We start from the raw sequence: 25,629 nt of genomic DNA on the forward strand, positions 1-25,629 counted from the left end.
TTCATGCAAGGCATTAGAACTGTGTTGATTTGTTCGCTGTTGTTTGATACAGCTGTTTAGATGAATCCTCTCCACATTATTTATTAAAAAATGCACCAGTATATGCATCAGATAACTTTCTTTTTGATTTTCCCCAAACAGCCATCAAGATTGTTCATTATTTATGTTCATTATTTATGGTTTGAAAGTGGAGCTGCATCCTTTCATGTTACAGTCACTCATTACTTCTTATATTTCTTCCTTTAGAGTCAGTGATGGGATCAGATTTGTCCGGTAGGTAAAAGTGGTTCTCTACAACTACAATGCGCGCGCACACACACACACACACACACACACACACACACACACACACACGCACACGCACGCACGCACACACACACACACACACAAACACAATATAAACATTCTTTCAATCTACGGTCAATATTATTTAGTTGAAAAGTATCCCATAGTAAGACCTTCAGATACCTATGTGAATTATGGAAATGTGAAGACTAGTAAAACTCTCTCCTCTGATAGGTTGAAGCCAAAAGCTCGCCTTAGTACCTCCTACAATTAGTTCTACAATTGTACAAATCGAAAATTTTTAATCATTTTAGAATCTCTAAGCTATGTATATTTTATTTGCTAGAAAACCAAACACAAAATGGTTGACTCAAAAGTCAAAGGCCAGTTGCCAGAAAACACAATCAAAGTGTAACTATTAGTCAACATCACCATCTGCTGGCTACAAATAACACCATATGATCTGCAACTACATGAGGACAGAACAAAATTGTTTTGAAAATTTTCAGACCAGTGTACACAGTGTTCATTCCTGTACATTTGCATACATAATTATATATTAATCTTACATTCTCTTTGTTCTTGTAGAGAGACTCAAGATTCTCAACCTCTTTGATGATGTAACGGCACATGGAGGACAGAAGATTGTTCTCAAGTGTGGGGTGAACAAAGATGGAGCCACAGCAAAATGGTTGAAGAATAATAAGCAGGTGTCTGAGAGTGTAAATGTTACCATAACCCAGAATGGTAAAGAGTTTATTCTGACAATCAAACAGGCTCAGAGGTCAGATCATGGCACTTACACCTGTGAAGTGACCTTGTCCAATGAAAAGGTTAAATGCACAGCTGATATAACTGTACAAGGTAATTTTCCTTCTGTGTATGTCTTGAACAGTGCGGTGTATTCACACAATTATTTTACATTATGTTTAACAACGCATTTAAGATGAATCCTCAGTGTTTACATGTGACACAATGAAATGGAACTAGTCTTTCTGAAACACTAAACTATCTCCAAAATGATGCCACAAATATTCTGACTCGTTCATGGTTTGGCTCCAGTTTCATTGGAGAACTAGAAGAGAGAATTTGATAGTGGCTCAAAGTTAAGCTAGAGGACATGACATGAATACAATGAAGTGGCAGTGTTATTGGTGTTTCTAGAGCAAACTGTTTGATTTGTTTGTCTTACAGAGTTTGAGAAGGCATGGAGGACATCAGACTGGGAGTAAGTACACAACCCTTTGATATTATCTTGGAAAGACAAAGGACAGGAAGAAAATTCGAATCTAATATTAACCAAATGCCTTACCATGAGGGATCTGTAATCATTTTTTGACACTTGTGATGACAGTTTTTTTTTTCCTGCTGTGGAGATTACAATGACTTCAGTTCCTCCAAGCTCATCGTACAACTGCAGCTATACATGACATCATTTATGTTCCACTCACCTGCATCTCTAATGTTTAATGTATCTTAAAGGATAAGCAGGATTAATTATTGGAACTACTTATGTTTCTGAAGGAAATGATAGAAGTTAATCAGGTGTTTTACATTTGTTTTGTTCAATTAACTTTACATTTAAAATTTCACTTTTCACCTTAAATTGAATGTCTTCAGAAAAATCTCTGCAGGATGACATTGTTGGCTCCTTAAAATATTTGATTTTCGTGGTGTAAAATGTGACAATACACATGTCTGTCATTATGTAAAATTTAGGTGGGCACACAGTGGGATGTGTTGCCAAAAATGTTTGGAAACCAACCAGATTGTGAGATGTGATTAGGTGTATGTATTTTCAGTTTAGCTGATGTGGAACCAAAAAACAAAAAAAACAAAAAAACTTTTAGAAACACAAAAAATGCCAAGATTACAACAGCCTTGCAACATTTGATATGACCCACAGAACTCTGAGAGGTAACTGCAGACCAGAGACTTAATATTAATTTTAAGACTTTCTTCCATCTGTATTAATAACACAAACTAGGCTGCAAAGATATTAGTTATTGAACAAGCAGAAGTATTTCCAACAGTATTTTTCAAAGGTGATAGCTTACTTGTTTAAATAATATTTGTTAACATATAGTATCGTATAGTTACAGTAATGGCCTTTATTTGGGTGGTGCAATAATAGTAAATGCTAGCACTTGGGGCCATAAGACTTAATGGTAATCCTTAATAATGACCTTAAATTCTTAACTGTAAGCGTTAATTATGAACATCCTTTCAGCCTCAACAGCAGAAACAAGATGATGAAAGAACTCCGTCTGTTTAAACCAGAGGTTGATCCTATTCGGATCCTTCTGCATGGACCTGTAGGAGCAAGGAAGTCCAGCTTTGTCAACTCCATTGATACTGTCTTCAGGGGCCACATCACCAGTAGGGCCCTGGCTGATGCTGGCACTGGAAAGAGTTTTACTAAAACAGTAAGTGCAAACCAGAGGAGAGATCAGTTATGCTGTTTTATTGAACACTCTTTATTACAGTATGACTCTATAGTTCAGCATATGGATTAACTAGATCAATACTACAATTACACACTTCTTTACACCTTAACACAATATTACACAAACCCCATCACACTATAATTCAGTGTCACACACAAATGTGTCATACTGTATTAATTTAACACTAAATTAAATTTTCTCTCACACTACAACACACACAAACTATGTCACACTATCCCTCTCAGAGAAGAAATATTCTGTTCTTCCTTACCCAGTGCGAGAGGACTCATGCATCATACTCCTTTTGAACAGAGGAGATCTTTATTAATACAACTATTTTTTATATTACATACTATCATTTACATTCTGCATCTACACTTTACGCTCTCAATACCTTTAAAACAAGACTAAAGACTTATCTATTTTCTCAAACGTATGCATGATATAATATAATTTTGATTTGACTGTTACAGACATGTAAAGCCCTTTGAGACTATACATAGTGATATCGGGCTCTAAATAATAATACTTATTATTATTATTATTATTATTATTATTATTATTAAACAGTGTAACATTAAGATGAATAGCTTGCATCTGTACCGTCAGATATGTTATAGGGGAGAGGCTCTATTATGAATGATATTTAATCTGACCTTTATGCAACATTTTTATAATAATTCTTTATTTCTAGTATAAATCATACAGATTTAGGATCACTGGTCATCCAGGATTTTTGCCTTTTGTTGTCAATGACATCATGGGTCTGGAGAAAAAGGTTTCAGCTGGGGCACACAATGATGACATCATCAGTGCATTACGTGGTCACATAAAAGACAATCAAGAGGTGGGATGAAAACATGCCTACACTAAAACATGAAAATACAGTGAAATTCATGCATAAGTATAAACAAGAACACATCCGAGCATTATATCACTCTCTCATTTTTCTTCAGTTTAATCCAGGATCTCCACTGTCTGAAGGAGACCCAGGTTATAACAGCAGTCCCTCCCTAAAAGATAAAGTTCACTGCCTGGTTAGTGTCCTACCTGCAGACAAAATCTCTCTAATAGATGACGCCGTCATCAAGAAAATGAGAAAGATCCGAGAGGAAGCCAGTGACATGGGTGAGTCCACAATGTTACTGTTCCAGAGATGTGTCAGATCTCTGTTTAATGCTGATGCATATGTTACATTGTAACCTCTATACCTTTAAATAGAAAGGGTGACAAAACGCATTTAAGGGTCGGGTCAGACTGCTCAGTCTATATCAAATTTAGCTGTCAATGTTGTGGACATGATGAAGGGAAAAATGTGCCGTCCTCTTTCTAAGCACAGAAAGAAAATAATGAGGAAAGACACCGCACTCTCAAATCTCAGTTAAATATTTATAGCTCACTCATTCCCTGGACACTCATCAGGATGGTCAGAGACATGTAGGTTTAGCCAAAACAAGACAAGCCAGATTTTACAATGGAAGCCGCAGGGATGTACACTTTGCGGTCGGTGACCTGACCTGGGTTAGGGCTCACCTGCTGTCTAAAGCAGCTGTTAAATTCTCTGCCAAACTTGCACCTCGTTGGTCAGGGCCAGCTAAGGTGGAGAAGAGGTTAGGTCAAGTGAATCAGTGTGTGCCCTGGGTGTCTGATAATTCAAAAGTAGGCACAGTCAGTGTGGTGGACATGAAAGCCTTCTTTGGTCTAGAGATGCCACTGGCTGGGGATGGGTGCGGGACTTTAATGGTCACCCATTAAAAATTATATGCATTGATATGTGTCTTTTGTGCGTGTACTCACTGAAATGTTTATCGATATAATTGTTTTATTAATAAGTAAAAGGTTGTGAGACGTGTCCATCAGATTCCAAGCAATGGAAACCACACTGGTGAGGGAGTGCCAATCAGTGGGAGGTGTTGGTGGGACAAGAGAGGTTTTTATTTATGGACTGCCAGCAGGTTAGGTTGGGGGGGAGCGGTGCAGTGCAAGAGGTAGCAACATCTTTTGGTTGTGGCGTTGGATAAGGTTAGAATGGATTATCGTCGCCCCTTTACAAGGATTACTTTTTCCCCCCTTCTTCTTCTTTCGTGAAGGAATGGAGTAGATCTCTTTTTTGGTATTTTTTTCCTGTTTGCCAACTACAACAGACCGGTGAGACACGGGGTTTTTAAACTGGATTGCTGCGTCCCCATTGAGGAGGTGTACCTTTGCTATTGGACAGTGTGCTGCAGCTTTGGAAAAGACTTAAAAAGAACTGTGCACTTTGCGGGGTTGGGACATTTAATGTATTTTGTGGACTCTTGGTTGGGAGCTGAGGGTCTGGAATGTTATATTGTTTGTTTGCCTAATGGTTGATCAGTTTGAATAACATGTGTGATGTCTGGCACGCTTCATGTTTCTTTTTCTGAATGAATGACCGAATGTATGAATGGTGCAGGCTGTGTGTCCAGGGAGTGAGTGAGCTAATGAGTGAGCTATAAACACTGGGTGTTTAATTGAGATTTGAGAGTGTGGTGTCTTTCCTCATTATTTTCTTTCTGTGCCTAGAAAGAGGACGGCATATTTTTCCCTTAATCATGTCCACAGCATTGATAGCAAAATTCGGTATAGTTTGAGCAGTCCGACCTGACCCTTAAATGTGTTTTGTCGCCCTTTCTATTTAAAGGTATAGAAAATGTTTGTTACAACACATAGATCTTGATCTCAGTATAATAGTGCTGTATATTTCAGATGTGTTAGAGCACTGTTTGACTCTGCTGTATGTGTTAGATCTGTTAGATCCCTATTTATCTCTGCTCTTTATGCCTCAGGAATCCCTCAAGTGGTTGTTATGACAATGGTGGATAGGGCATGTCCAGTGGTTGCCAAAGACTTAAGAAAGATCTACACCAGCCTGAAGATCAAAGAGAAAGTGAGTCACTGTGTGTGTGTGTGTGTGTGTGTGTGTGTGTGTGTGTGAGAGAGGGAGTGCATTTTCCCCCTGCATACGTAATGACTCAATGAGTGAACACACTGCCCCCTACATTTTGCACAACATAACATTAAATTGTAACATAAAGTATTTTCTTCAATAATTTGTCTTTAGTCTCTAAAAATGACCGTAGCATGTTTCTGAAGTACCAGAACAGTGTCTTCATAGTAATGTTTTGCAGGGGCACTTGATGCCTCCAAACCTTCATGCATGATTTCAGTTAATAAGTGCATGTGATTTTTTGCTTCCATTCACAGTTCAAATGTATAAAAGTGCCAGAAAAATGCAGCCCATAGCTACTGCTTTTAAGAGTCTGTGAACAAAAACTCAGAATCTACATACAGGACAAGCTTTTAATACCAAAAGTAATCCAAATCCAAAACACACAACAGGCAGGCTTGGTTTCATACTTGACAATCAGGCTATTGAGGGCAGGACTAGGAATCAAACAGGCTATGATCAGTAACACAGGAATATAAACAGCTCAAATAAAACAGGAACAAGAAAGGTGAACATGAATAGTAAACAGGACCAAGAAACAGAATTGAGTACATTCAGCTGAGCAAGAGGCTTCATGCTGGATGCATGTGCAAAGCAATCTTTATTCCAAAACATAATCCAAATTCCAGGTACAAACAGGCAGAAGCCAATAAATCAGGAACAGGCTACTGAGAATTAAATGATGAATCAAAAGCCAGGAGACAGGTTATGGTCAGTAATAGTGGAGGTAACAGGGAACAGGGAAGCTAACAAGGAAGAAAGGAAGCTAAACAGGAAGGAGTATGTGGCTCAGAACATTCACTAGAACAAGAGATTTCATAAGCAACTGACTAAAATCCGGAGTGTTTATGCAGGTTCATACATCTAAACAGGTGACTTCATGAGACACTGAACAGGGAAAAGGTGAACACAATGACTAGATAATGAACTAGTTGATCTGATAGCTACTCAGTTGGCATTTAAGGACTGGCTAGAAAGAGGGAGTAAGAGATATCACTTATAAAGGCCAGTGAGAGAAAAACATTACTATCTGTGTTATGACACTAATTGCATGTCATCAACACATACATATAGATCCCGTAGTAAAGAAGAGTCCTGTTTAAATCTGATCTTGTGTAGACATTGGAATATTTTACAGACAGCATAAACAAACTTTCAGAGTGAGTTGTAAATAAACGAAAGAACAACTCAATTAATCCCCGACAATACTTGAATATCAAAAGCACTTAGATTTGCCATTTTCCCTGCTATGTATTTATCTTACATATCGCCAAAATGCAGTGATGTTATTTACAGTTGCAGCATAACCCCTTTTCTCCATTCACACGGATGAATCATGATCTGGATGGGGTTTTGTTTGTTTGTTTGTTTGTCTGTTTGTTTAATGGCTCTCACAAGTCATTTGAAGATGGAGGTCATTCCATACTGAAATCTGACAATGGATACTATCACACGGAATATGAACAGTCATAAAAAAAAAAAAAAAAAAAAAAAGAAGAAGAAGAAGAAGAAGAAGACATTGCAAATTTCTCAGAATTATCTGCACTTAATGTATCATAATGGTCCTCCCCTGTCTCTCTTTTGAATGTGTATGTGTTTCTCCAGATGGAGGAGTGCCATATCAGGCTGGGTGTACCAATGAACTGCATTTTCCCACTGAAGAACTATCACGAGGAGGGTTCAACGGTTCTTGAACTGGACTGCCTGATTTTAGCCACTTTAACACAGATCATTCATTTGGCTAATGACTATCTGAGCACTATCTTTGAAAATGTTGAGGTAAACCTAAGCAGTTTCTGAGTTCATTTTTGGTCAGGAAAACTGTCTGGTTCTTGAGACAGTAAACATCAGACCCAAAGTACAGATGGCAAAACGAGCTAGTCTGGCAGATAATGATGTGTTACGTTGTGTAGTGTTGTGTTATCTATCACTGTACATGTTGTGTTACTCTGTGTTGTATGGTATTGTTTTTCAGAGGGTGAACTTCAAACCCACAGCAGAGATGGCAAAGCTGGTATGCTACGTGGATAATAAACCATTATGTTGTGTTGTGTTGTGTTTCGTTACCTACAACGATGATTTGTTGTGTAATGTTAGATTGTGTTGCACTGTTTTTCAGGTAGCAAACATCAAACCCACAGTGAAGATGGTAACTCAGGTATGTCAAATAAAAAGTGATGTGTTATGTTTTTGTTTCATTGTGTAGTGTTGTGTTACCTACCACTGTAATATGTAATGTTATTTTGTGTTGCATTGTTTTTCAGATGGCAAGCATCAGACCCACAGCGGAGATGGAAAAGCCGGTATGTCTGACAGATAATGATCTACTGTGATTTTATTTCACTGTGTAGTGCTGTGTTACCTACTATTATGTTTTGCTGTGTAATGCTAAATTGTGTTGCATTGCTTTTCAGCTGACAAAAATCAGACGCACGACACAGACAATTAAGCCAGTATGTGAAATAAACAACGACTTGTTATACAATCTAGTGTATCTATATGTTGAATAACATCTTGTATAGTATTGTGATGCATAATGTTGTTTTGTTGTTCAGATGGCCACAGTGAAGATGCCAGAGCCCATCTGTCTGATTGGCAATGATGAGAATGGGTGCATGTGTGTCATGAGAGAGGCACTGGATATTCTGGAGCAGATCACACAGCCTGTGGTGGTGGTGGCCATAGTGGGGCTCTACCGCACTGGAAAATCCTTCCTTATGAACAGACTAGGCCGGAAAAAATAATGGTCAGTTGATCTGCTGCTTATTTAACATTCCCCTTAGTGTTTTACATAAGCTTACATTGGTGTTTGAAATAGTCTTTGAACAATTTCTATCATATTCAGATATAATATACTAATGAAAAATGTATGATGTGTCCCATAATGCAAACTTTACATCACTCTTTTTTACTATAATATGTTTTTCACCATTTGTACTTTAACTCATATTAGCTAATATCTCACTATCTCTATCGCCATTGTAGGATTTGCCCTGGGAGCCACCATAGAGTCTAAGACCAAAGGTATCTGGATGTGGTGTTTACCTCATCCCACTAAAGAAGGACACACTCTAGTGCTGTTGGATACTGAGGGATTGGGAGATGTAGACAAGGTGAAGGTTGCAGTCTTGCCATGAAAACACTATGAGTAGCAGACTACTCATCATCTATTTATTTTAGTTATGCTTTTATACTATACTATACTAAATTTTAGAGTGCAAAAAATTGTAAAATTGCAGTTTAGAGAGCTGATTTGACCTAAGAGTCACAAAATCATACAGACCAATTGTTAAATAAATTTTAATGATATATTCTGACACAGAAATAAAAGACTGGAAACACTAGACAAAAGAAAATGACACATAAAAAGGGATTCTTTGAAGCAGTGTAAATACAAAACAATTATGATGAAAGAAACACAAAATTAGTAACAGTGAACTGCAGAATGTTCAGCAGACTTGTATAAAGTTGTGATGCAAGGCGATCAGAAATAACAAAATGAACAACAAAGAGGAAAGGTTTCTGGGAAAGTTTTAGGATACATTGCTTCACAGTCTCTGTGTCTTAATGCATTTGACCCAAATAGAGGTGAGTATATACAGGCACCAGGAGAGCTAACTATTCAGCTTAAGGTAAACTTGCGTTACGGCTGATGACGGACAGGTCTTTAGTTTCTCTGGCTAGGAGAAGATATTCATCTTCAACTCTAGTATCAAGATGTTAGAGGTTAAAAATATGCGTAGAGTTCTGGGTCCCGAGAGTCAGGAAAACTGAAGACAAGACAAATTGTTGTGCACCATCTTTTATCTAGGCTAACTGGGAGAAGTGTTCAACGGTAATCAAAGCTGTCTGTGTATTAATGATAGGCTACTCATGGCTGATGGTTTGGGGTGCCCCGGCCAAGCCTATTGGTATCATCTGTACACTTATAACAGAATGAAGAGTGACTTTATTAAGCTATTCATAACATGGAAAATGTATCGTAAGCTTTACCAGGCACACTCCACAATGCTTTACGTGAATCTGACCCTAAACAAGCCATGGTGCGTGATAAGCTGCTCCAAAGCTGCTCATCATTACTGTTGTTCATGCATTTGGAAAGGTGACACATAGCACAGAGTGACAACATGAAATACATTTATCATTCAATTGTAACCTCAAACAACTGCTACTCTCGTAAGAGTCACAGGCAGACAGGATGGCTTGGGTTCACAGAGCGTGTTTTATTAGCACTGGCAGTATACATCAAAATAATACAGCATGTCTCATAATACAGCTCCACACTCGTCACCAGCAGAAAGAAAAGGGACGATATGTGGCGTAACCAATGACCTTGACAACCAACGGTTACCAGCTGGCACCAGGAAGGGGGCATTGGAATACTGACAGATTAAAAAATATCAGTAGAACACTTGAGAATGGATACTCAAGGGAATGAGAACCTAATATTTTGACAAACTTATTTGTACAGGTTAAAACTACTCCTGCCACACAATGGAATTAAAGTTCACAGTCCAACGCTACAATGCAGTGTTCAGACGAACTGCTTGATTCACTCTTTTGAGCATTTTTAACAGAGAAAAGAGTTGATTTTGTTTTTTGTTTTTTTGTTTTTTTGTTTTGTTTTGTTTTTTTTTGTTACTCCTTATGCTTTCTGGGTTTAACTCAGTCTTGGTGGCACCAGGGCGACCATGACCTAGCAGGACAGGAAAGTATTTCTATTTCTAATTATGTTCACACTTTTACAGTTGTATTCAGTCAGTTGATTATTATAATATAAATCCCCGGTTCATCACAAGGTTACTATGAAGATTCGTTCTCACTCGCCTTTGAAGGTAGCCACCGGCTTTTTCATCCTGGACCAATATGTGAAAATTCAATCAAGGGTGGATGATGACTTTCCGTTCACTTTCGTCTGGCTGTTCTGACTGTAATGAGCTGTTGAGCTGTTCTGAACTTATCTGATGTAAGTACATCTGATAATCTATCGTGATCCGATAATTTATTGTGATCTGTTTTGTTGTGTGTCACAGGGTGATGAGAAACATGACACCTGGATCTTCTGCTTGGCTGTTCTACTCAGTAGCACTCTGGTCTACAACAGTATGGGGACCATTGACAATGATGCCCTACAAAAGCTGCAGTATCTTTCAACAAATACACACACACACACACACACACACACCAAACAGTTCAATGCATTTTCCATTTTCCACCATTCTAAAACTACTAACAGATCAAAGAAGGCAAAGCTTTGCATGGCAACACTGGTTAGCCTAACCCAAAAGAAATGAAACACTAGGTTCAATACTAAGAGCTGTTTCCCTAAGAAAGCTGAATGTAATTGTACCAGATTTTGTGAGGGTTGGACAGATGGCCTAAAATAGCCAAATGTGTCAAATGTGTCAAAAGCACTCGAGACAGGCCAACTTTATACACTGCCTGTTTGATGCATCCCTATCATTTATGCATTTAATGACAATATTAGACCGGCTGGAATCAGCTCAAATTCCTGACAAGTTTTCAACTATATGATCTACAGTTCAGTCCCCAGATAACACTGTTTTTCAAATTTAAATTCTCAGAGCAAAAAATGTTGATCTACCAGCTGCATTTATTGGACCAGTATTACCACTGCTAATGATATTAGTAACTGAAAACAATAACTAATATTTTTGTGTTAATTTTCTATCATGTGACAGAAAATATTTTTTGCACTAATAGAACAATGATGTTAAACATTATGTGGTGTGAGCCTGGGCTCCCATTCACCATTTGTTATTCCATTATTTTGTCAGAAGGGTTACTGTCCTGAACACTGCTTCCTATAGCTATGTCACAGAACTGACCGAGCACATCAAAGTGAAGTCGGGACTGAGAGATGATGATGACCAGTCCACAGAATTTATGTCATTTTTCCCATCGTTCGTGTGGGCGGTTCGAGACTTCACTTTAAAACTGGAGCTTGAAGGTCGACCCATCACTGCCGACCAATACCTGGAAAATGCTCTGAAGCTCAAGCCAGGTAGTTTTTACACTACACATACAGCAATAAGTTGGACAGTGTGTGGTATATTGTATAGTGAGAAAACTTCTGGTATGTCGTGAATACAAACCAGGTTAGGTATGACAAACAAGTTCCCTCAACAAACCTGACAACAACAGTGTCCGTATCGTGTCTCTGGTTCCACTGCTATATTGTTTTATTACAGTATCACAAAAATATCCACCTTATATCACACTGCTTTATTGTTTTAATAAACAATCATGTGCATGGTTAATTAAAAAAAAAAGTGTTAGTAAGAGTACCTGAACCAACAATTCTCAAACTTTATTCTAGTTTGTTTCTAAAACTGTTTTTGTTGTGTTTTCATAACTATCATGCGTTGTCACATTTTTATAAAGGGTCGTCAATTAAGAGTGAGAAGTACAACCTGCCACGCCGCTGCTTACGTGAGTTCTTTTCTCCTCGCAAGTGCTTTGTTTTTGAGCGTCCAGCAAGTAAGGAGAAGATGAGTAAGATGGAGCAGTTGACGGATGTAGACTTAGAGTCCAGCTTCCTGAAAGAGGTGGAGGAATTTTGCAGCTACATTTTTACTAATGCTCAAGCCAAGACCATGAGAGACGGCCTTGGACTGATTGGCAGAAGTGAGTTCCACTGTCAGTCATATTTATTATTGATCAGTTTAACTGAAAAAGACCTGTATTGTTTCTAGTTTCACAAACTGAACTTCTCTGACACTTCTAAGCTCAATCTAAAATTTAAAGCCTCCCCCTTTATTGTGGTTCATAGAAGTATTATATTTTATATTTTGCAGTGTTAGGGACCCTGGCAGAGACATATGTTGAGGCAATCAACAGTGGGCGGGTGCCCTGTCTGGACAACGCTGTCGAGTCACTGTCACAGATTCAGAATAAACGTGCTGTAACCGAAGCCCTGGAGTTTTATAGGAGTGAGATGAGTCGAAATGTCCAACTTCCCACAGAAACTCAGGAGGACCTGTCTGAAATCCATACAGATATACAAAGAGAGGCCATTGAAATCTTCATCAATGGGTCTTTCAATGACGTCAGTCAGAGATACCAGATTGATCTCATGGTACTGTTGGAAAACAAACTAATCAGAGCCAAATGCACAAACAAATCATTTAAACAAAGCTGAGTAGACAGTCTCAGATAGTCATTGATAATCAAACAAATGATTTATATTTAAATATATGAGGATTAATTAGTAAAAAAGTTTTGTTTAAAATGATGCATTATCTCTTTTTACTATCTGAATTTTAAAGTATCACTCAAGTTGAATCCCACTAGTTTATTAATTGTGTGGCATCCAGCCCGGCCCAAGGAGTAATATCCAGATCTCTCTTCTCTCTTTCTCTCTGACCCTATGTCTCTATGTAGAGGACCCTGCAGAGTGTCTATGAGGAGTACTGTAGAGATAACGTGGAGACATCTCGCACAAAGAGCAAGTCTGTCATATCTCGTGTGTTTTCCTCACTGGAGACAGAACTGAGGAAAGGGTCCTACATGCGGCCTGGGGGCTACACAGACTACCACAATACCCTGAAGAGAGCAACTGAGCAGTACAGATCAGAAAAAGGCCATGGACTCATGGTGAACACACGTTATGTCTTTATGACAGCAGATGTTTTACTTGTATGAAACATGTCAAAAGTCTCTGACTGGAGTCTACATGAAGTCATTCACCAATCTGCAATACTTCAATGAAATATACCTCCTTTGCCTTTCATGATTGATTCCAGGCACCATAAAACAGACACATTTGTTGTAAGATACTTTAATACACTCAGGGAGTTAATGTAAGCAGACAGTTTATGGAGTGATTTCAGAATTGGCTTCTGTGTTTGTGTTTTCATACAGAGAGAGGAGGTACTAAAAGAGTACCTGAGTGAGAAGGAGGGGACTGGGCAGAGCATTTTGGCAGCTGACAAGTCCCTCACAGAATCCCAGCAGGAAATCGAAAGTAAAATGTCATGTTCCAAATCTCACATTTCTCCACACCCAACTGTATTCTCAGTGTTCTCACAGACAACCTTAGAATTCAAACTCCCTCAACTCCTGTCTTTAAACTTACCCAACTTACTTTGCCTCCTCTCTTTCCAGTCATCAGTTAAACTTTATACTCACTCACTGTCAGTCTTTACTTTCACTCAGATTAACAGTTAACATTCCATATTTACCATTTTCTATCCCCTGACTTTATACTGTACCTTCTCCCAACTTCCGTCTCCTTTTAGTCTACTTTTAGATTCACAGTTATCTATTCGTTAATGCTAACAAAATTCATATATGATTGTTTGAAACGAAGTGTACATTTCTTTGTCTTTTTAGGGGAGAGGTTGAAATCTGAGGCAAGGGAACAGCAGCAAAGGGCTCTGGAAGAGCAGAACAGGATCAAGGATCAGCAAATCAAGGATCAACAGAGAGCCTATGATGAGAACATCAAACAAATGCTGGAGAAGTTCAAAAGACAAGAAGAGATTGCCAAGCAGGAACATGAACGGGTGCTGAATGCCAAACTGAAGGTAACTCAATGCTAATGATGTGTATTTAAGTTCAAGACATTTGTGGAATAAAAAGAGAGACATCAGTTTGCTTGGTCCAGCAAGTTTCCAGTGGGTTCACAGTCAAGAAGGAGAACAGCTCATGCTTGGGTACAAAACACTTACATTTTCTATTGCAGTTTCTGAATTTGAAACAGGGTAGTCATCTAAAATATAGACATTTAGGAAAAGTCTTTTTCATTCATTTCTTCCCTCAGTGACCACTTTGGTGCAGTGGCACAGAATATTCACATGGAATGACCCTAAGTCCTTTGAAATGTTTCTCTTTGTCTGATTTCAGGAACAGAGAGACCTACTGGAGCAGGGATTTAAAGACAGAGCTGAGAAGATGCAGGGAGAAATTGACAACCTGGAAGAAAAGAAGAAAAATTGGTCATGGTCATCTATTGCTGGCACAGCACTGGACACAATAGGGACAGCTGCTATGATTTTTTTACCCGGAGCTGGAAAAATAGCAGGATTTGGCCTGTCTATGCTCTCTAAGCTCTTTAAATGAAATCAAACGAGCCTATACGGCCCTCTACATCAAAAGTATAGATGCTGTTGACAATGTTTATGGTATGCTTTATCTAGTACTCTCCTGTATGGATTCTTCATTGTTGTTAAATTGCATGGTGTGTATCATTTGGATCGCTACATATGAATTATGTCCCAGGCAGCACAGCTACATCACCAAGACATCGGCATTATAGGAGAACGGCGTCAAATATGACATTCTATTTTTGAGCGTAGACCAACAATTGTCCAAATTTCAGACAGGCAATTTAGAACAAGAGTACACTCAGCACCTGCTGCAATGTCAAAGCAGCTTTCCCCAAAATTGTAGGGGAGGTTGTCGGCTGAATTTAAAACGTCACCAAGCAAAGGTTGGATATGCGATTTAAAATGAGAGCAGCACAGCTCGTCACATCATGGCGACATCAGAAAAGTGTACCAAACATGGCAGGGGCTCATCAACTAAAGATCAGAATTCCAAATGCTTGTCACGATTGGTTGAAGTGGATGCACATGCAGGTTAGGACATGGAACAAAAAACTTCAAGAAAGTAGAGGGTTGCAGATTCAGGCTTCAAACAGACAGACAGATTAAACAAACACAACATCTCGCCCTATTCAGGATGAGGTACTGAGGTACTTCCCAGACAGCACAAATACAGCTTTGAGACATCTGTGTGCAAATCATTGGCAAACATTGCTGTGACATCTCTGCTTGATGCTTAGCTGATATTTTGCGCTCTCAGGGACGACATGCTTTGAAGGTTGTGAGACCTCTGTATGATCCTTATACACCCCTGCTGCACTCTGCATGGTGTACTTCAATAGAAACCTCGCGCTTATGAATCTCTGCACAAAGTTTATACGCAGGCACACCATTTCTCCTACAGTTTGCTGACAAAAATGTTTAAAAAATGTTTTAACCTATCGCTGCTTTTTATCTGTTGGCATTTATTTTTAGTTTGATATGTCTTTGTGCTCCTGTTCTGTGTCTGTCTCCGCCCCTCACCTGTTCCTGTTTGTTTAATTTATTAACCTCGTTAATTTGTACCAATCATGTTTGCCCTGTTTAGTTTACCCTCTGCATTTAAGCCCTAGTGTTTGCCTTGTCCTTGGTCTATTGTTTGTGTTTTGTGCACACTGTTAGGCTGCACCTTTTTGTTATCAGTTTTGTTCCAGTTTGCACGTGTATTTTGATCTTCAGTTTGTTAGTAAAGTCCTACTTTTGTCACCTTCAATCTTCGTGTCTTGCGTATGGGTCCTGCACCACTCCACCAGCCGTGACACATACAAAGACCACTAGACTGTACACAACAGAAAAAACAAACCAATAAATACATAAATAAATAAATAGAAATTAATTAATGATAATAATTAAAAACAGGATTTCTTCTTTTGCCAGCCATTTACCTTGAACAGTGTGGAACCTTATGTGATTCCCAAATTCATATCATATTCTACAGAAAACCAATCCACATATAATACTATATGACCCCCTTCTTACCCATGACCTTTAGCCTGTAACAATTGCTGAATATATCGAAACAAGTAAACTGAACAATTTCTCTCTTTTACAGGCTGTTTCTGAACTGTACTGAACATTTCTTTACAGTTTCACCTTATGCATTATAAATTTATGCTTGTCTGCTCCTCCACAAAATCTGTCAGTGGTCAGGTCTCTGTACAGAGCTACCAGATCTAGGAACAAACCAACACTTCTTAAGGAGCCTGATTTCATTCCCCTGGTTCCCCTTTGTTCCTGGTTTACATAGTTTTTCCTTTAGTGTTCCTCAGATGGTCCACCTCCCAAAATGAAGACAGATAGACCATAGTGATCACATATGCCCCAGTTGTGAAACAGGTCTGTGACAACCTCTCCCCGTGAAAAGGCACCTCAGGTGTTTTAATGACTCTTTCTGTTTCTTCAACACACCACTGTACATATGCTAAGACAGTATTTCAATGTATTCTCATGTCCATGAATTCACTGGAGTTACTTTGGAGTGCCTAGAACAGTCTTTGTCATTATGCTATCCAAGGGTGTCCAGTCTGACTGATCCTTGACTGTGGATCAGTAAGTGACTTTTGGAATCTTTCCATTCCAAAGAGCACAGCCAAAAGTTGTAGTAGACATATGTTTTGTGGATGTACGTTTACTATAACTCAGGTGTGATTTGTGAATACTCTCTGTGAGATACTCTTACTACCTCTGATTAAAGTGGGAAAAGTGTTTAGTTATGACTCAGTGCAAGCATTTTTATACAGTTTAGAGTCAAAGTAATAGCATAATATTCACGTTGTCTTTTAAGCAAAATAATATTGTAAAATTGTAAATTGTAAATTGTAAATTGTAATATGCTTTTATGTATAGCAAAAATAATTGTTTTTACATTAAAAAACCAAAGCAGATAAAAGCTGGAGTTGGAGCAATTAAGAATAGAGAGACAGAGACAGACCTAGAAGAAGAGAGACAGAGATAGGGAAAGTGTGGTATGTGGATACAGTTTTTACAACTGACATCTTAGTCAAACCATTCAAAGTTCATGTACACAAATGTCTCTCCTCTAGTCACTGCCCAAAAGAGTAATCATCCCTGGCAGTAATTCAAGGAAAAAAAAAAAGATTCCAGTGACTAAGTACAGTCAGTCATAATTTGAAATGTGTGGTTAATTGTTAACAGTTAGACTTTGCACTTTGCACCAGTATTTGCCAGCAGTTCCGCAGTGTGTGTGTGTGTGTGTGTATGTGTGTGTGTGTGTGTGTGTGTGTGTGGGGGGGGGGGGGGGGGGGGGGGGGTAGGTAGTGCAGGTAGTTACCCTGCCTGCCTGATCCTCCCAGAACACTACTGAATAAGACAACCAGTAGTTATTCCAGGAATAAGGCACAGCACAATTTAAAGCAAAACTCATTGTTGCACCACAAGTGTTTTTGTATCACATTTACAGATCATATAGTTTTTAAGGTGGATATATCTTTTTTAAGTAGCAAATCAGGTTCATTCATACAACATTTAACAATATTGCTTTTAACATTTGTGCCGCTCAGAACCTTGATTAATTGTGTCAGTGTATTTGGGTACGGCTGGTATAAAAACCCACGGTTCAAGCAGAGTGTTCCCCACATCTTACCCTAACACAATCCCGTTGAGACTGATTGCCTAGAAACTATTCCTTTACAAGTAAGAATTCCTGAGCTTATCCATACACCTGACACACATACAGAGATAGAGAAAGTAAAAGTGAGATACACAGAGTATTTAAGAGCAGATACCGAGTGAGAGATAGACGTCAGAAACTTAGCGGCAACTCACTGCAGACCTGAGTCGCTTTCAATAGTGAGGTAAGTCATGGCATTGTGTTTTAATGCAGGAGATGTTACTGTTACATGCGTGAGCCTTCTTGCTGTTGTAATGGTGAAGAGTTAAACTTTAGGGTAGCCATTTTTATTTCCCCTGCAACTCAGGAAAATGTTACCACATTGAGTTCACAGAAAAAGTTTACTCAGCTAAATTGAATAGGTTGTGTTAGGGTACTTTCACATGTAATGCTCCTAAAACTAATGAAACTTTTTTCTTTTCTTTTTTTAACTTCTCAATAAAAAGTGAACCCAATGAAAAGTAGTTCACCTCTCTGCCTCATTGTCTGCTCACTACAGAAAGGGACTTTGAACTGTCGCCAACACTGCTTCCCACTGTAATGTAGTTATTAAGTTATTACAGTTCAGCTGTTTAAATGTCTCTCCTTTATATTACATATTAGACATGCACTCATATGTGCATCAAAGAATTTTCTTTTTCATTTCCCTCAGCAACTATTAATATGACAGTCCTCCACTAGAGGATTAGCACTAAGCAAGCCATTTGTTTATGTTTTATGTAGAAAATACTTTTATGTAGAATTTTTTTTTTTCCTGATGGCAGAAAGTGGTGCTGCAGCCTTTCACGTAACAGTATCTTATTACTTCTTGTTTTTCTTCCTTTAGAGTCAGTGATGGGATCAGATTTATCTGGTAGGTAGAAGTGGTTCTCTATTACCAAATTAATACATTGTACATGCACACATAAACACTTACACACACATACACACACACACACATATGCACACACATGCACACACACCCACACACACACTTTCTTCTATCATCTAGGACTAGATTTATTTAGTTGTATGGTATACTATAGTAAACCCTCCTTTAGATACCTATGTAAATATGGAAATGTTCACTTCAGTAGAGATAGCATGCAGTACTGCTTATAGCTGTGACCTGTGGTTTTGACTACAGTGATACTTACTGTTTGGCCACTCTCAGAACTGCAGGAAGCAAAACTTGGTTTATAGGATAGAAAAAAAAGGTCTAGAAAGCACCATGCATATCAGAGGAGCACTGTGCTGGTCAGAATCTTTACATTTTGTTGGGGTTTTGATGACAATAATGACATTTGTATGAAGAACATATTTTTGCTCCCTACAGTGGAAACGTCACTTTCAGACAAAGAGTTGTTTGTTGGACAAGACATTACTTTTAAGTGTGAAGTGAACAAGTGTGGGGCCTCAGCACAATGGAAGAAGGATGGCCGTACATTGTCAGAGGATAAGAAGTATAGCATTTCCTGGGGGAGAGGAACTAAGGGCGACACATTTTCTATAACTATCAAGAATGTCCAGTTAAACGATGACGGCTACTACTCTGTTTATGTGAGACACAAAGATGAAAAGGTCAAGAGCACTGCCAGACTCACTGTCAAAGGTAAAGATCTGTCCCTACACAACCCATAATTTTATTAATGATGCTTGTTAATGGTGTTCATATGAGAAGTATGTAAACATAAACAAAGTATCAGTGGCTCTCCAAAGATATCACAGATTTTTCCTTGCGATTCCCAGCATATTATTTCAGGCCAAAAACATTAAATAAGTACAGAAACAGCACAAAGCAATACGGCAAGTTTATTAGGCCAACTCTGGTAGTCTCTCAGGTACAAAAATTCACATTTGATGACTGTTCTTGACACATTGATCTATATATGAGGGGCCAAACAGGATATATATAAGTAAAAATCTGAATACATACATATAATTCCTGAATATATTATTATAATTCTTGGATACTCACTCATTAAGAAAAAAAGCTAATTAGGGTCACGGGGGGTGTTGAAGCCTGTCCCAGCAAACATTGGGCAAAAGGTGGGGAAACACCCTGGACAGCTCGCCAGTCCATTGCAGGACAGACACACAGACAAATACGCCTTTGGACTGTGGGAGGAAACCGGAGCTCCTAGAAAAATCCCACGCAGACACGGTTAGAACATGCAAATCAACACAGAAAGGACCCTGGAATTAAACCGGGAACTTTTTGCTGTGAGGCAACAAAGCTACCCACTGTGCCACCATGCCGCCCAATTCCTGAATATATAAATATAAACCTGAATATATAAATACAGAACTTATGTATCAGGAATATCTCTGGTTGAGGTCCTAAATGATTCACATGATCCATTGGCACCTCCACTATTTTATTTTGTCTGTTAGCTGTTTCATTACGATTGTTAGAGAGTTTTGGTACATTTATATGTTCAACATGATAGATTTAGGCAACTATTTTACAGAATTAGATCATTTTATCTCTTATATTTCCAATGACAAGGCAAATGTAATATATTAGAAACAACATCAAGAAATCTTAAGTCCATAGCAATATCATTTGGCTTTTATTATAACTCTTAATGCTTTCCCAACTGGAAATGCAAATGTAATGCCTTTGCTAGCCCATCTTTGTGCGTCACTAAACGAAGTATTGAATTCAGTCACTGATAGTCTTGAACAAACGGAAAGAAGACAGCAGCACCACCCCTTAATGGAGTATATATTATTACCTCATTCAAATTTGAATTCTTTCACGTTTTTGTTTGATTATCTTTGATTGTACTGTAAAATTTTACCGATGCTAATGTTAAATCTGTTTTGCTCGGTCAGCAGCCTATGAAGACAAAAATGAAAATGATTGCTTTGTGGTATGCCTGAGTGTTAATCTGACTTTTATATATTCAGAGTTATATTTATATTTCCTGTTTGGCCCGTCATAACACACACACACACACACACACATATGTGTGTGTGTGTGTGTGTGTGTGTGTGTGTTACAGTTTTATATGCTTATTTCTGGGTTGATGAAAACAATAAACCAATAGTAGGCTACTTCTAAGTGTTCATAATTGTCACAATAGTTTATCGAAGAATACTTATATCAACACTTTAATATCCTAAAATTAGAAGTAACTTAAGCTCAGCATTCAACAACACGATCCCCTCCAAGCTGATCTCTAAGCTTAGCCAGCACATCCCTATAAAACTGGACATTGGACTTTCTCACGAACAGACCCCAATCTGTTAAGTTAGACAACCTCTCCTCCTCCTCACTCACCCTGAACACTGGTGTGCCCCAAGGCTTTGTGCTGAGCCCTCTTCTGTACTTCCTCTTCATCTCCGACTGCCTTTCTGCGCAAACCATCATTGACCCAAAAGAGGGCAATACACAGTATTAAGAATTAAGGGTAGGCAAACTTCTGAATAAGGACCATCTCATTGTTTTCTTTATTGCTATGTTTTGTTTAATGATTGTGCTGTGATGCCTTAAAGTTCAATTTGAATCCCATTAAAAATGAAAGAAATGTGTTTTGCCTGATCACTCATGTTTTCTTTGAGGAATGGTACACATCTTGCAAATTCTGCCAGGGTATGTAAACTTATGAGCAGAATGGTAACTGTTCATTGTTCTCACATTCTCTTTCCCAAAAAAACTCTTATATGGTTTTATGAGAAATATTGCTCATAAAACCATGTGATCTATGAGTACATGAGGACAGAACAACAACATTTTGGAAATTTCCAAATAAGTATACTCAGTTTACAGTCTTTTACATTTGTATACATAAGTGTTTACTGATTTCCCCATTCTCTTTGTTCTTGTAGAGAGACTCAAGATTGTCAAACCCTTTGGTGATGTAACGGCACATGGAGGACAGAGGATTGTTCTCAAGTGTGGGGTGAACAGAGATGGAGCCACAGCAAAATGGCTGAGGAACAATAAGCAGATGTCTGAGAGTATAAATGCTACCATGACCCAAAGTGGTAACGAGTTTATTCTGACAATCGAACAAGCTAAGAGGTCAGATCATGGCACTTACACTTGTGAAGTGACATTATCTGGTGAAAAAGATAGATGTTCTGCTGATATCTCTGTACAAGGTAAACTTCTGTCTGTGTGTTTGTCACAATTAATGTAATGTTAATGTCATTACTGAATTCAAACAAGATAAACATCTTAATACTTTGCAAAACAAAACCCTTAATGAATACCAAATCACATAAAAATGCACCAAATGCACCAAATAGACGCATCAAGTATAATTTAAAATGAAATGCTTTAAACTTTTTACATCTCTTTAAAAGAAAAAAAAAAGATTGCCAATTTACATACAAGATATATTTCAAGAACAAAACAAGGAAAACAAGTTTTTAGAAATAACAGTTAACTGACACCCAAAACCATTTCCTGAGTAGGCAACTTGGTTAAAATTATTCTATGGGGAAAAAGTAAAAAATGACAAATATAAGGCTCAATAGAAAGTAAATGAATCATTAATAATTTATTGTCTGTCCACCATGTTGAGTTTGATTCTGTGTACTAGAAAAATACACGGCTTGTGCTACACTTGGGAACTTAGAATGATGGCTCAGTAGTGGCTCTGAATTAAAAAAAAAAAATGCCATGATTGACTGTAGTAATAATTTTGCTTTGTGTCTCTTATAGAGTTTGAGAGGGAATGGAGGACAACAAACTGGGAGTAAGTCTACAACCCCTTCATTTCTATTTATCAAATATTTAAAATGCGAAAAAGTCCTCTGAAAATGCGAGATAGATCTAGAAACCAGATGTCTCTCACTTACACATATATGGTCACATGAATATTTTTAGTTATTTTTATTTCTTTGGGAAGAATAGTGATTTTTACCACTATTATAAGATAATTAAGCAGTCTGACCAATGCTGTCAGTATGTATTCTGTAAAAAACTGTTTGTCTATGTCATCTGACTAGTTCCAATTATCAGTGGTATTTGAAATAATCAGGGACACATTAAACTCCAATAGGGCAACTACCCGTCCTAACTCTGCAACAATTAACCACAGCAAGAACCTGTTAAAATAACTTTAGTCTTCAATCCTACCCTTAAACCCTTTCAAGTCCTAACTATGACTTTACTTTAATTATTAAATTAGTAAAGTCAAGATGATGAAAGAACTCTGTTCGCTGAAATTGGTCATTGATCCCGTTCGGATCCTTCTGCATGGACCAATTGGAGCAGGAAAGTCCAGCTTTGTCAACTCTCTTGATACCATCTTCAAGGGAAGGATCACAGGTAGAGCATTGGTTGATGCTGGCACTGAAAAGAGCTTCACTAAAACAGTGAGTGGAAACCAGAGGGAAAATAGATTATGCTCTATTAGATGCTCAGTGTTACATTATTACCTGTAGCCTCTATAAGTGAATGCATCAATGCACTCCCTCCACACAAGACCACAATAATATGCAGTTATTATATATAGTATATAGTACAATTCAACATTGCACACAGTGTATGACAGTATTGCGCAACCTTACACTCACTTCATGACACTATAACTCAACATGACATTCACGCATTGAAATGTTTCACATGTTCTTTTTCAATATGAGTGTGGTACATGTTAATGCATCTCTTTCTGAATGGAGGAGGTCACTTAAAACATAGACACTTTTCTGTACTGCATACTGTTTTTTCTATTCAGTATGGGTGCTTTACCAGAGTAAAGTACAGATGATTAGGGCTCTTACAGTGAGACAAATGGTACAGTATAAATAGTAATAACTGTCATTCTAACCGTTATCATTTTTTAATTTCCAGTATAAGGCGTATAGATTCCGCCTAACTGGAGAACCTGGAGTTTTGCCTTTTGTTGTCAACGACATCATGGGTCTGGAGCAAAAACAATCTGATGGGGCTCACACTGATGATATCATCAAAGCATTACAAGGTCACATGAGGGACAACTATAAGGTAATAAACACACACACACACACACACACACACACAGATGAATAAGTTCAGTCTCTCTCTATTTCATTTTCCTCAGTTTGTTCCAGGATCTCCATTGTCTGAGGAAGACCCAGATTACATCAGTGAACCCAGTCTGACAGATAAAGTTCACTGCCTGGTGAGTGTAATATCAGCAGATGCAATTTCACGGATGGACAATAATGTCATCAAGAAAATGAGGGCTATCAGAGAGAAAGCCAGTGATATGGGTGAGTCCATTCTACCTATTACCTGTTTCCTAACTTCATATCTGTCACAACCTGCACCTCCATTTTGGACTTTTAGTTTGATATGTCTTTGTGCTCTTGTTCTGTGTCTGTCTCCGCCCCTCGCCTGTTCCTGTTTGTCTCGTTTATTAACCTTATTAATTTCTACCAATCATGCTTTGCCCTGTTTAGTTCTCCCTTGTATTTAAGCCCTAGTGTTTGCCTTGTCCTTTGTCTATCGTTGTTTGTGTATTTTGCGCACTGTCAAGCTGCACCTTTTTGTTATTGGTTTTTTGTTCCTGTTCTGCACGTGTATTTGGATCTTCAATTCAAGTAAAGTCCTCTGTTTTGTCACCTTCATCATTGTGTCCTGCATTTGGGTCGTGCACCACACCACCAGCGGACAATATCTCCCACCATTTCTGTTCAGTTCACTAAAAAAGTTCACCATGACCCTAGAAAAACACCCAAAAACAAACACATATACACCCTCCTAGCCATGATACAAAACTACTTAAGTTATTTGGAAAATATGTCCACTACAGTTGTCCTGTGTGTATTTTACTTTTAATCCTATCCTATATCTATTAAGTGTGGTAGATTTGTATATAACTGTACTATTTCTGCCTCAGGAATCCCTCAGGTGGTTGTTTTGACAATGGTGGATAAGGCGTGCCAACTGGTAGCCAGTGATCTGAGTAAGATCTACTCTAGCGTGAGGATCAAAGAGAAAGTGAGCCAGTTTGCCATTCTTTGTGTGTGTGTGTGTGTGTGTGTGTGTATGTGCTGGTAATGAACATGCACATTTGTCCCACTGTCCTACTTAATGCTCCATAATAATTATTTAACTTGACCAGTCGCAGTAGTGTGTTTGCATTTATACATAACTAAGAACCATATATCACTTGACCAGCGATAAGAAATATTCTACAAACTTCATAAACAACAAGATATGATACAAATAATTAAATGTTTCATAAATAATTATCTTTGGAGAAACCAAGAATACATAACGGCCTTCAACAATCATAAGGAGAAAGAATATTGATCACATAAATGTCTCTCTCTGTCTCTCCTTGTGTGCCACATCTCCAGATTGAAGAGTGTCATACCAGAGTTGGTGTCCCAATGAACTGCATTTTTCCAGTGAAGAACTATCATGATGAAAACTGTCTGGATCCAGAGGTTGATTGTCTGATTCTTGCTGCTTTAATCCAGATATTACATTTGGCGGATGACTACCTGTTTGACCTGTATTATTCAGAAGGTCCACCTCCCAAAGGAAGGGCAAATAGCCCATAGTGATGACATCGTTCCTGTTTCAAAACAGTTCTGTGACAAGATTTCCCATGAACACGTGCTCCATGTGTTTTAGGGTCTTTTTTTTGTTGCTTCCTTACACATCACGATGTTTGCCTGGGCAATATTTAACCAGCCTGTTTGTAATTAAATAAGAGAAATTCACACACACACACACACACACATATAAATAAATATATATATATA

General features: G+C 38.2%; 3 protein-coding genes across 3 annotated transcripts; all 3 read left to right on the top strand.

Annotated features, from left to right (window-relative positions):
- Positions 1–254: 254 nt before the first annotated feature.
- Positions 255–8,033, top strand: LOC115821632 (interferon-induced protein 44-like). Its single transcript, XM_030785436.1, has 11 exons — positions 255–273; positions 874–1,149; positions 1,480–1,513; positions 2,516–2,711; positions 3,427–3,579; positions 3,689–3,860; positions 5,540–5,640; positions 7,306–7,479; positions 7,676–7,714; positions 7,820–7,858; positions 7,965–8,033. The coding sequence occupies exons 1-11, from the start codon at positions 255–257 to the stop codon at positions 8,031–8,033; spliced, it is 1,272 nt and encodes a 423-aa protein (XP_030641296.1).
- Positions 8,034–8,143: 110 nt separating this feature from the next.
- On the top strand, positions 8,144–14,784 carry LOC115821633 (guanylate-binding protein 1-like). The gene is made up of 11 exons (XM_030785437.1): positions 8,144–8,153; positions 8,256–8,440; positions 8,684–8,813; positions 10,734–10,843; positions 11,532–11,725; positions 12,106–12,348; positions 12,519–12,799; positions 13,105–13,317; positions 13,585–13,687; positions 14,056–14,249; positions 14,569–14,784. Exons 2-11 carry the CDS (start codon positions 8,256–8,258, stop codon positions 14,782–14,784), a joined length of 1,869 nt encoding a protein of 622 aa, XP_030641297.1. The 5' UTR covers positions 8,144–8,153.
- A 3,987-nt stretch (positions 14,785–18,771) lies between these two features.
- LOC115821634 (interferon-induced protein 44-like) lies at positions 18,772–25,425 on the top strand. The gene is made up of 8 exons (XM_030785439.1): positions 18,772–18,790; positions 19,253–19,528; positions 21,751–21,946; positions 23,061–23,247; positions 23,726–23,878; positions 23,955–24,126; positions 24,756–24,856; positions 25,219–25,425. The coding sequence occupies exons 1-8, from the start codon at positions 18,772–18,774 to the stop codon at positions 25,423–25,425; spliced, it is 1,311 nt and encodes a 436-aa protein (XP_030641299.1).
- The last annotated feature ends 204 nt before the right edge of the window (positions 25,426–25,629 follow it).

The sequence above is a fragment of the Chanos chanos genome, chromosome 9, assembly GCF_902362185.1.
Source record: "Chanos chanos chromosome 9, fChaCha1.1, whole genome shotgun sequence".
In the NCBI taxonomy this organism is placed as follows: domain Eukaryota; kingdom Metazoa; phylum Chordata; class Actinopteri; order Gonorynchiformes; family Chanidae; genus Chanos; species Chanos chanos.

Excerpts from the sequence above, each read along its gene's own strand:
- LOC115821634 (XM_030785439.1), top strand. Across the intron at positions 24,127-24,755 it reads AGAGAAAGCCAGTGATATGG|GAATCCCTCAGGTGGTTGTT; the intron begins GTGAGTCCATTC and ends TTTCTGCCTCAG. Across the intron at positions 24,857-25,218 it reads GCGTGAGGATCAAAGAGAAA|ATTGAAGAGTGTCATACCAG; the intron begins GTGAGCCAGTTT and ends CCACATCTCCAG.
- LOC115821632 (XM_030785436.1), top strand. Across the intron at positions 5,641-7,305 it reads GCCTGAAGATCAAAGAGAAA|ATGGAGGAGTGCCATATCAG; the intron begins GTGAGTCACTGT and ends GTGTTTCTCCAG. Across the intron at positions 7,715-7,819 it reads CAGCAGAGATGGCAAAGCTG|GTAGCAAACATCAAACCCAC; the intron begins GTATGCTACGTG and ends ACTGTTTTTCAG.
- LOC115821633 (XM_030785437.1), top strand. The coding sequence starts at position 8,256 with ATGGCCACAGTGAAGATGCCAGAGCCCATCTGTCTGATTGGCAATGAT. Across the intron at positions 13,318-13,584 it reads AAAAAGGCCATGGACTCATG|AGAGAGGAGGTACTAAAAGA; the intron begins GTGAACACACGT and ends GTTTTCATACAG. Across the intron at positions 14,250-14,568 it reads TGCTGAATGCCAAACTGAAG|GAACAGAGAGACCTACTGGA; the intron begins GTAACTCAATGC and ends GTCTGATTTCAG.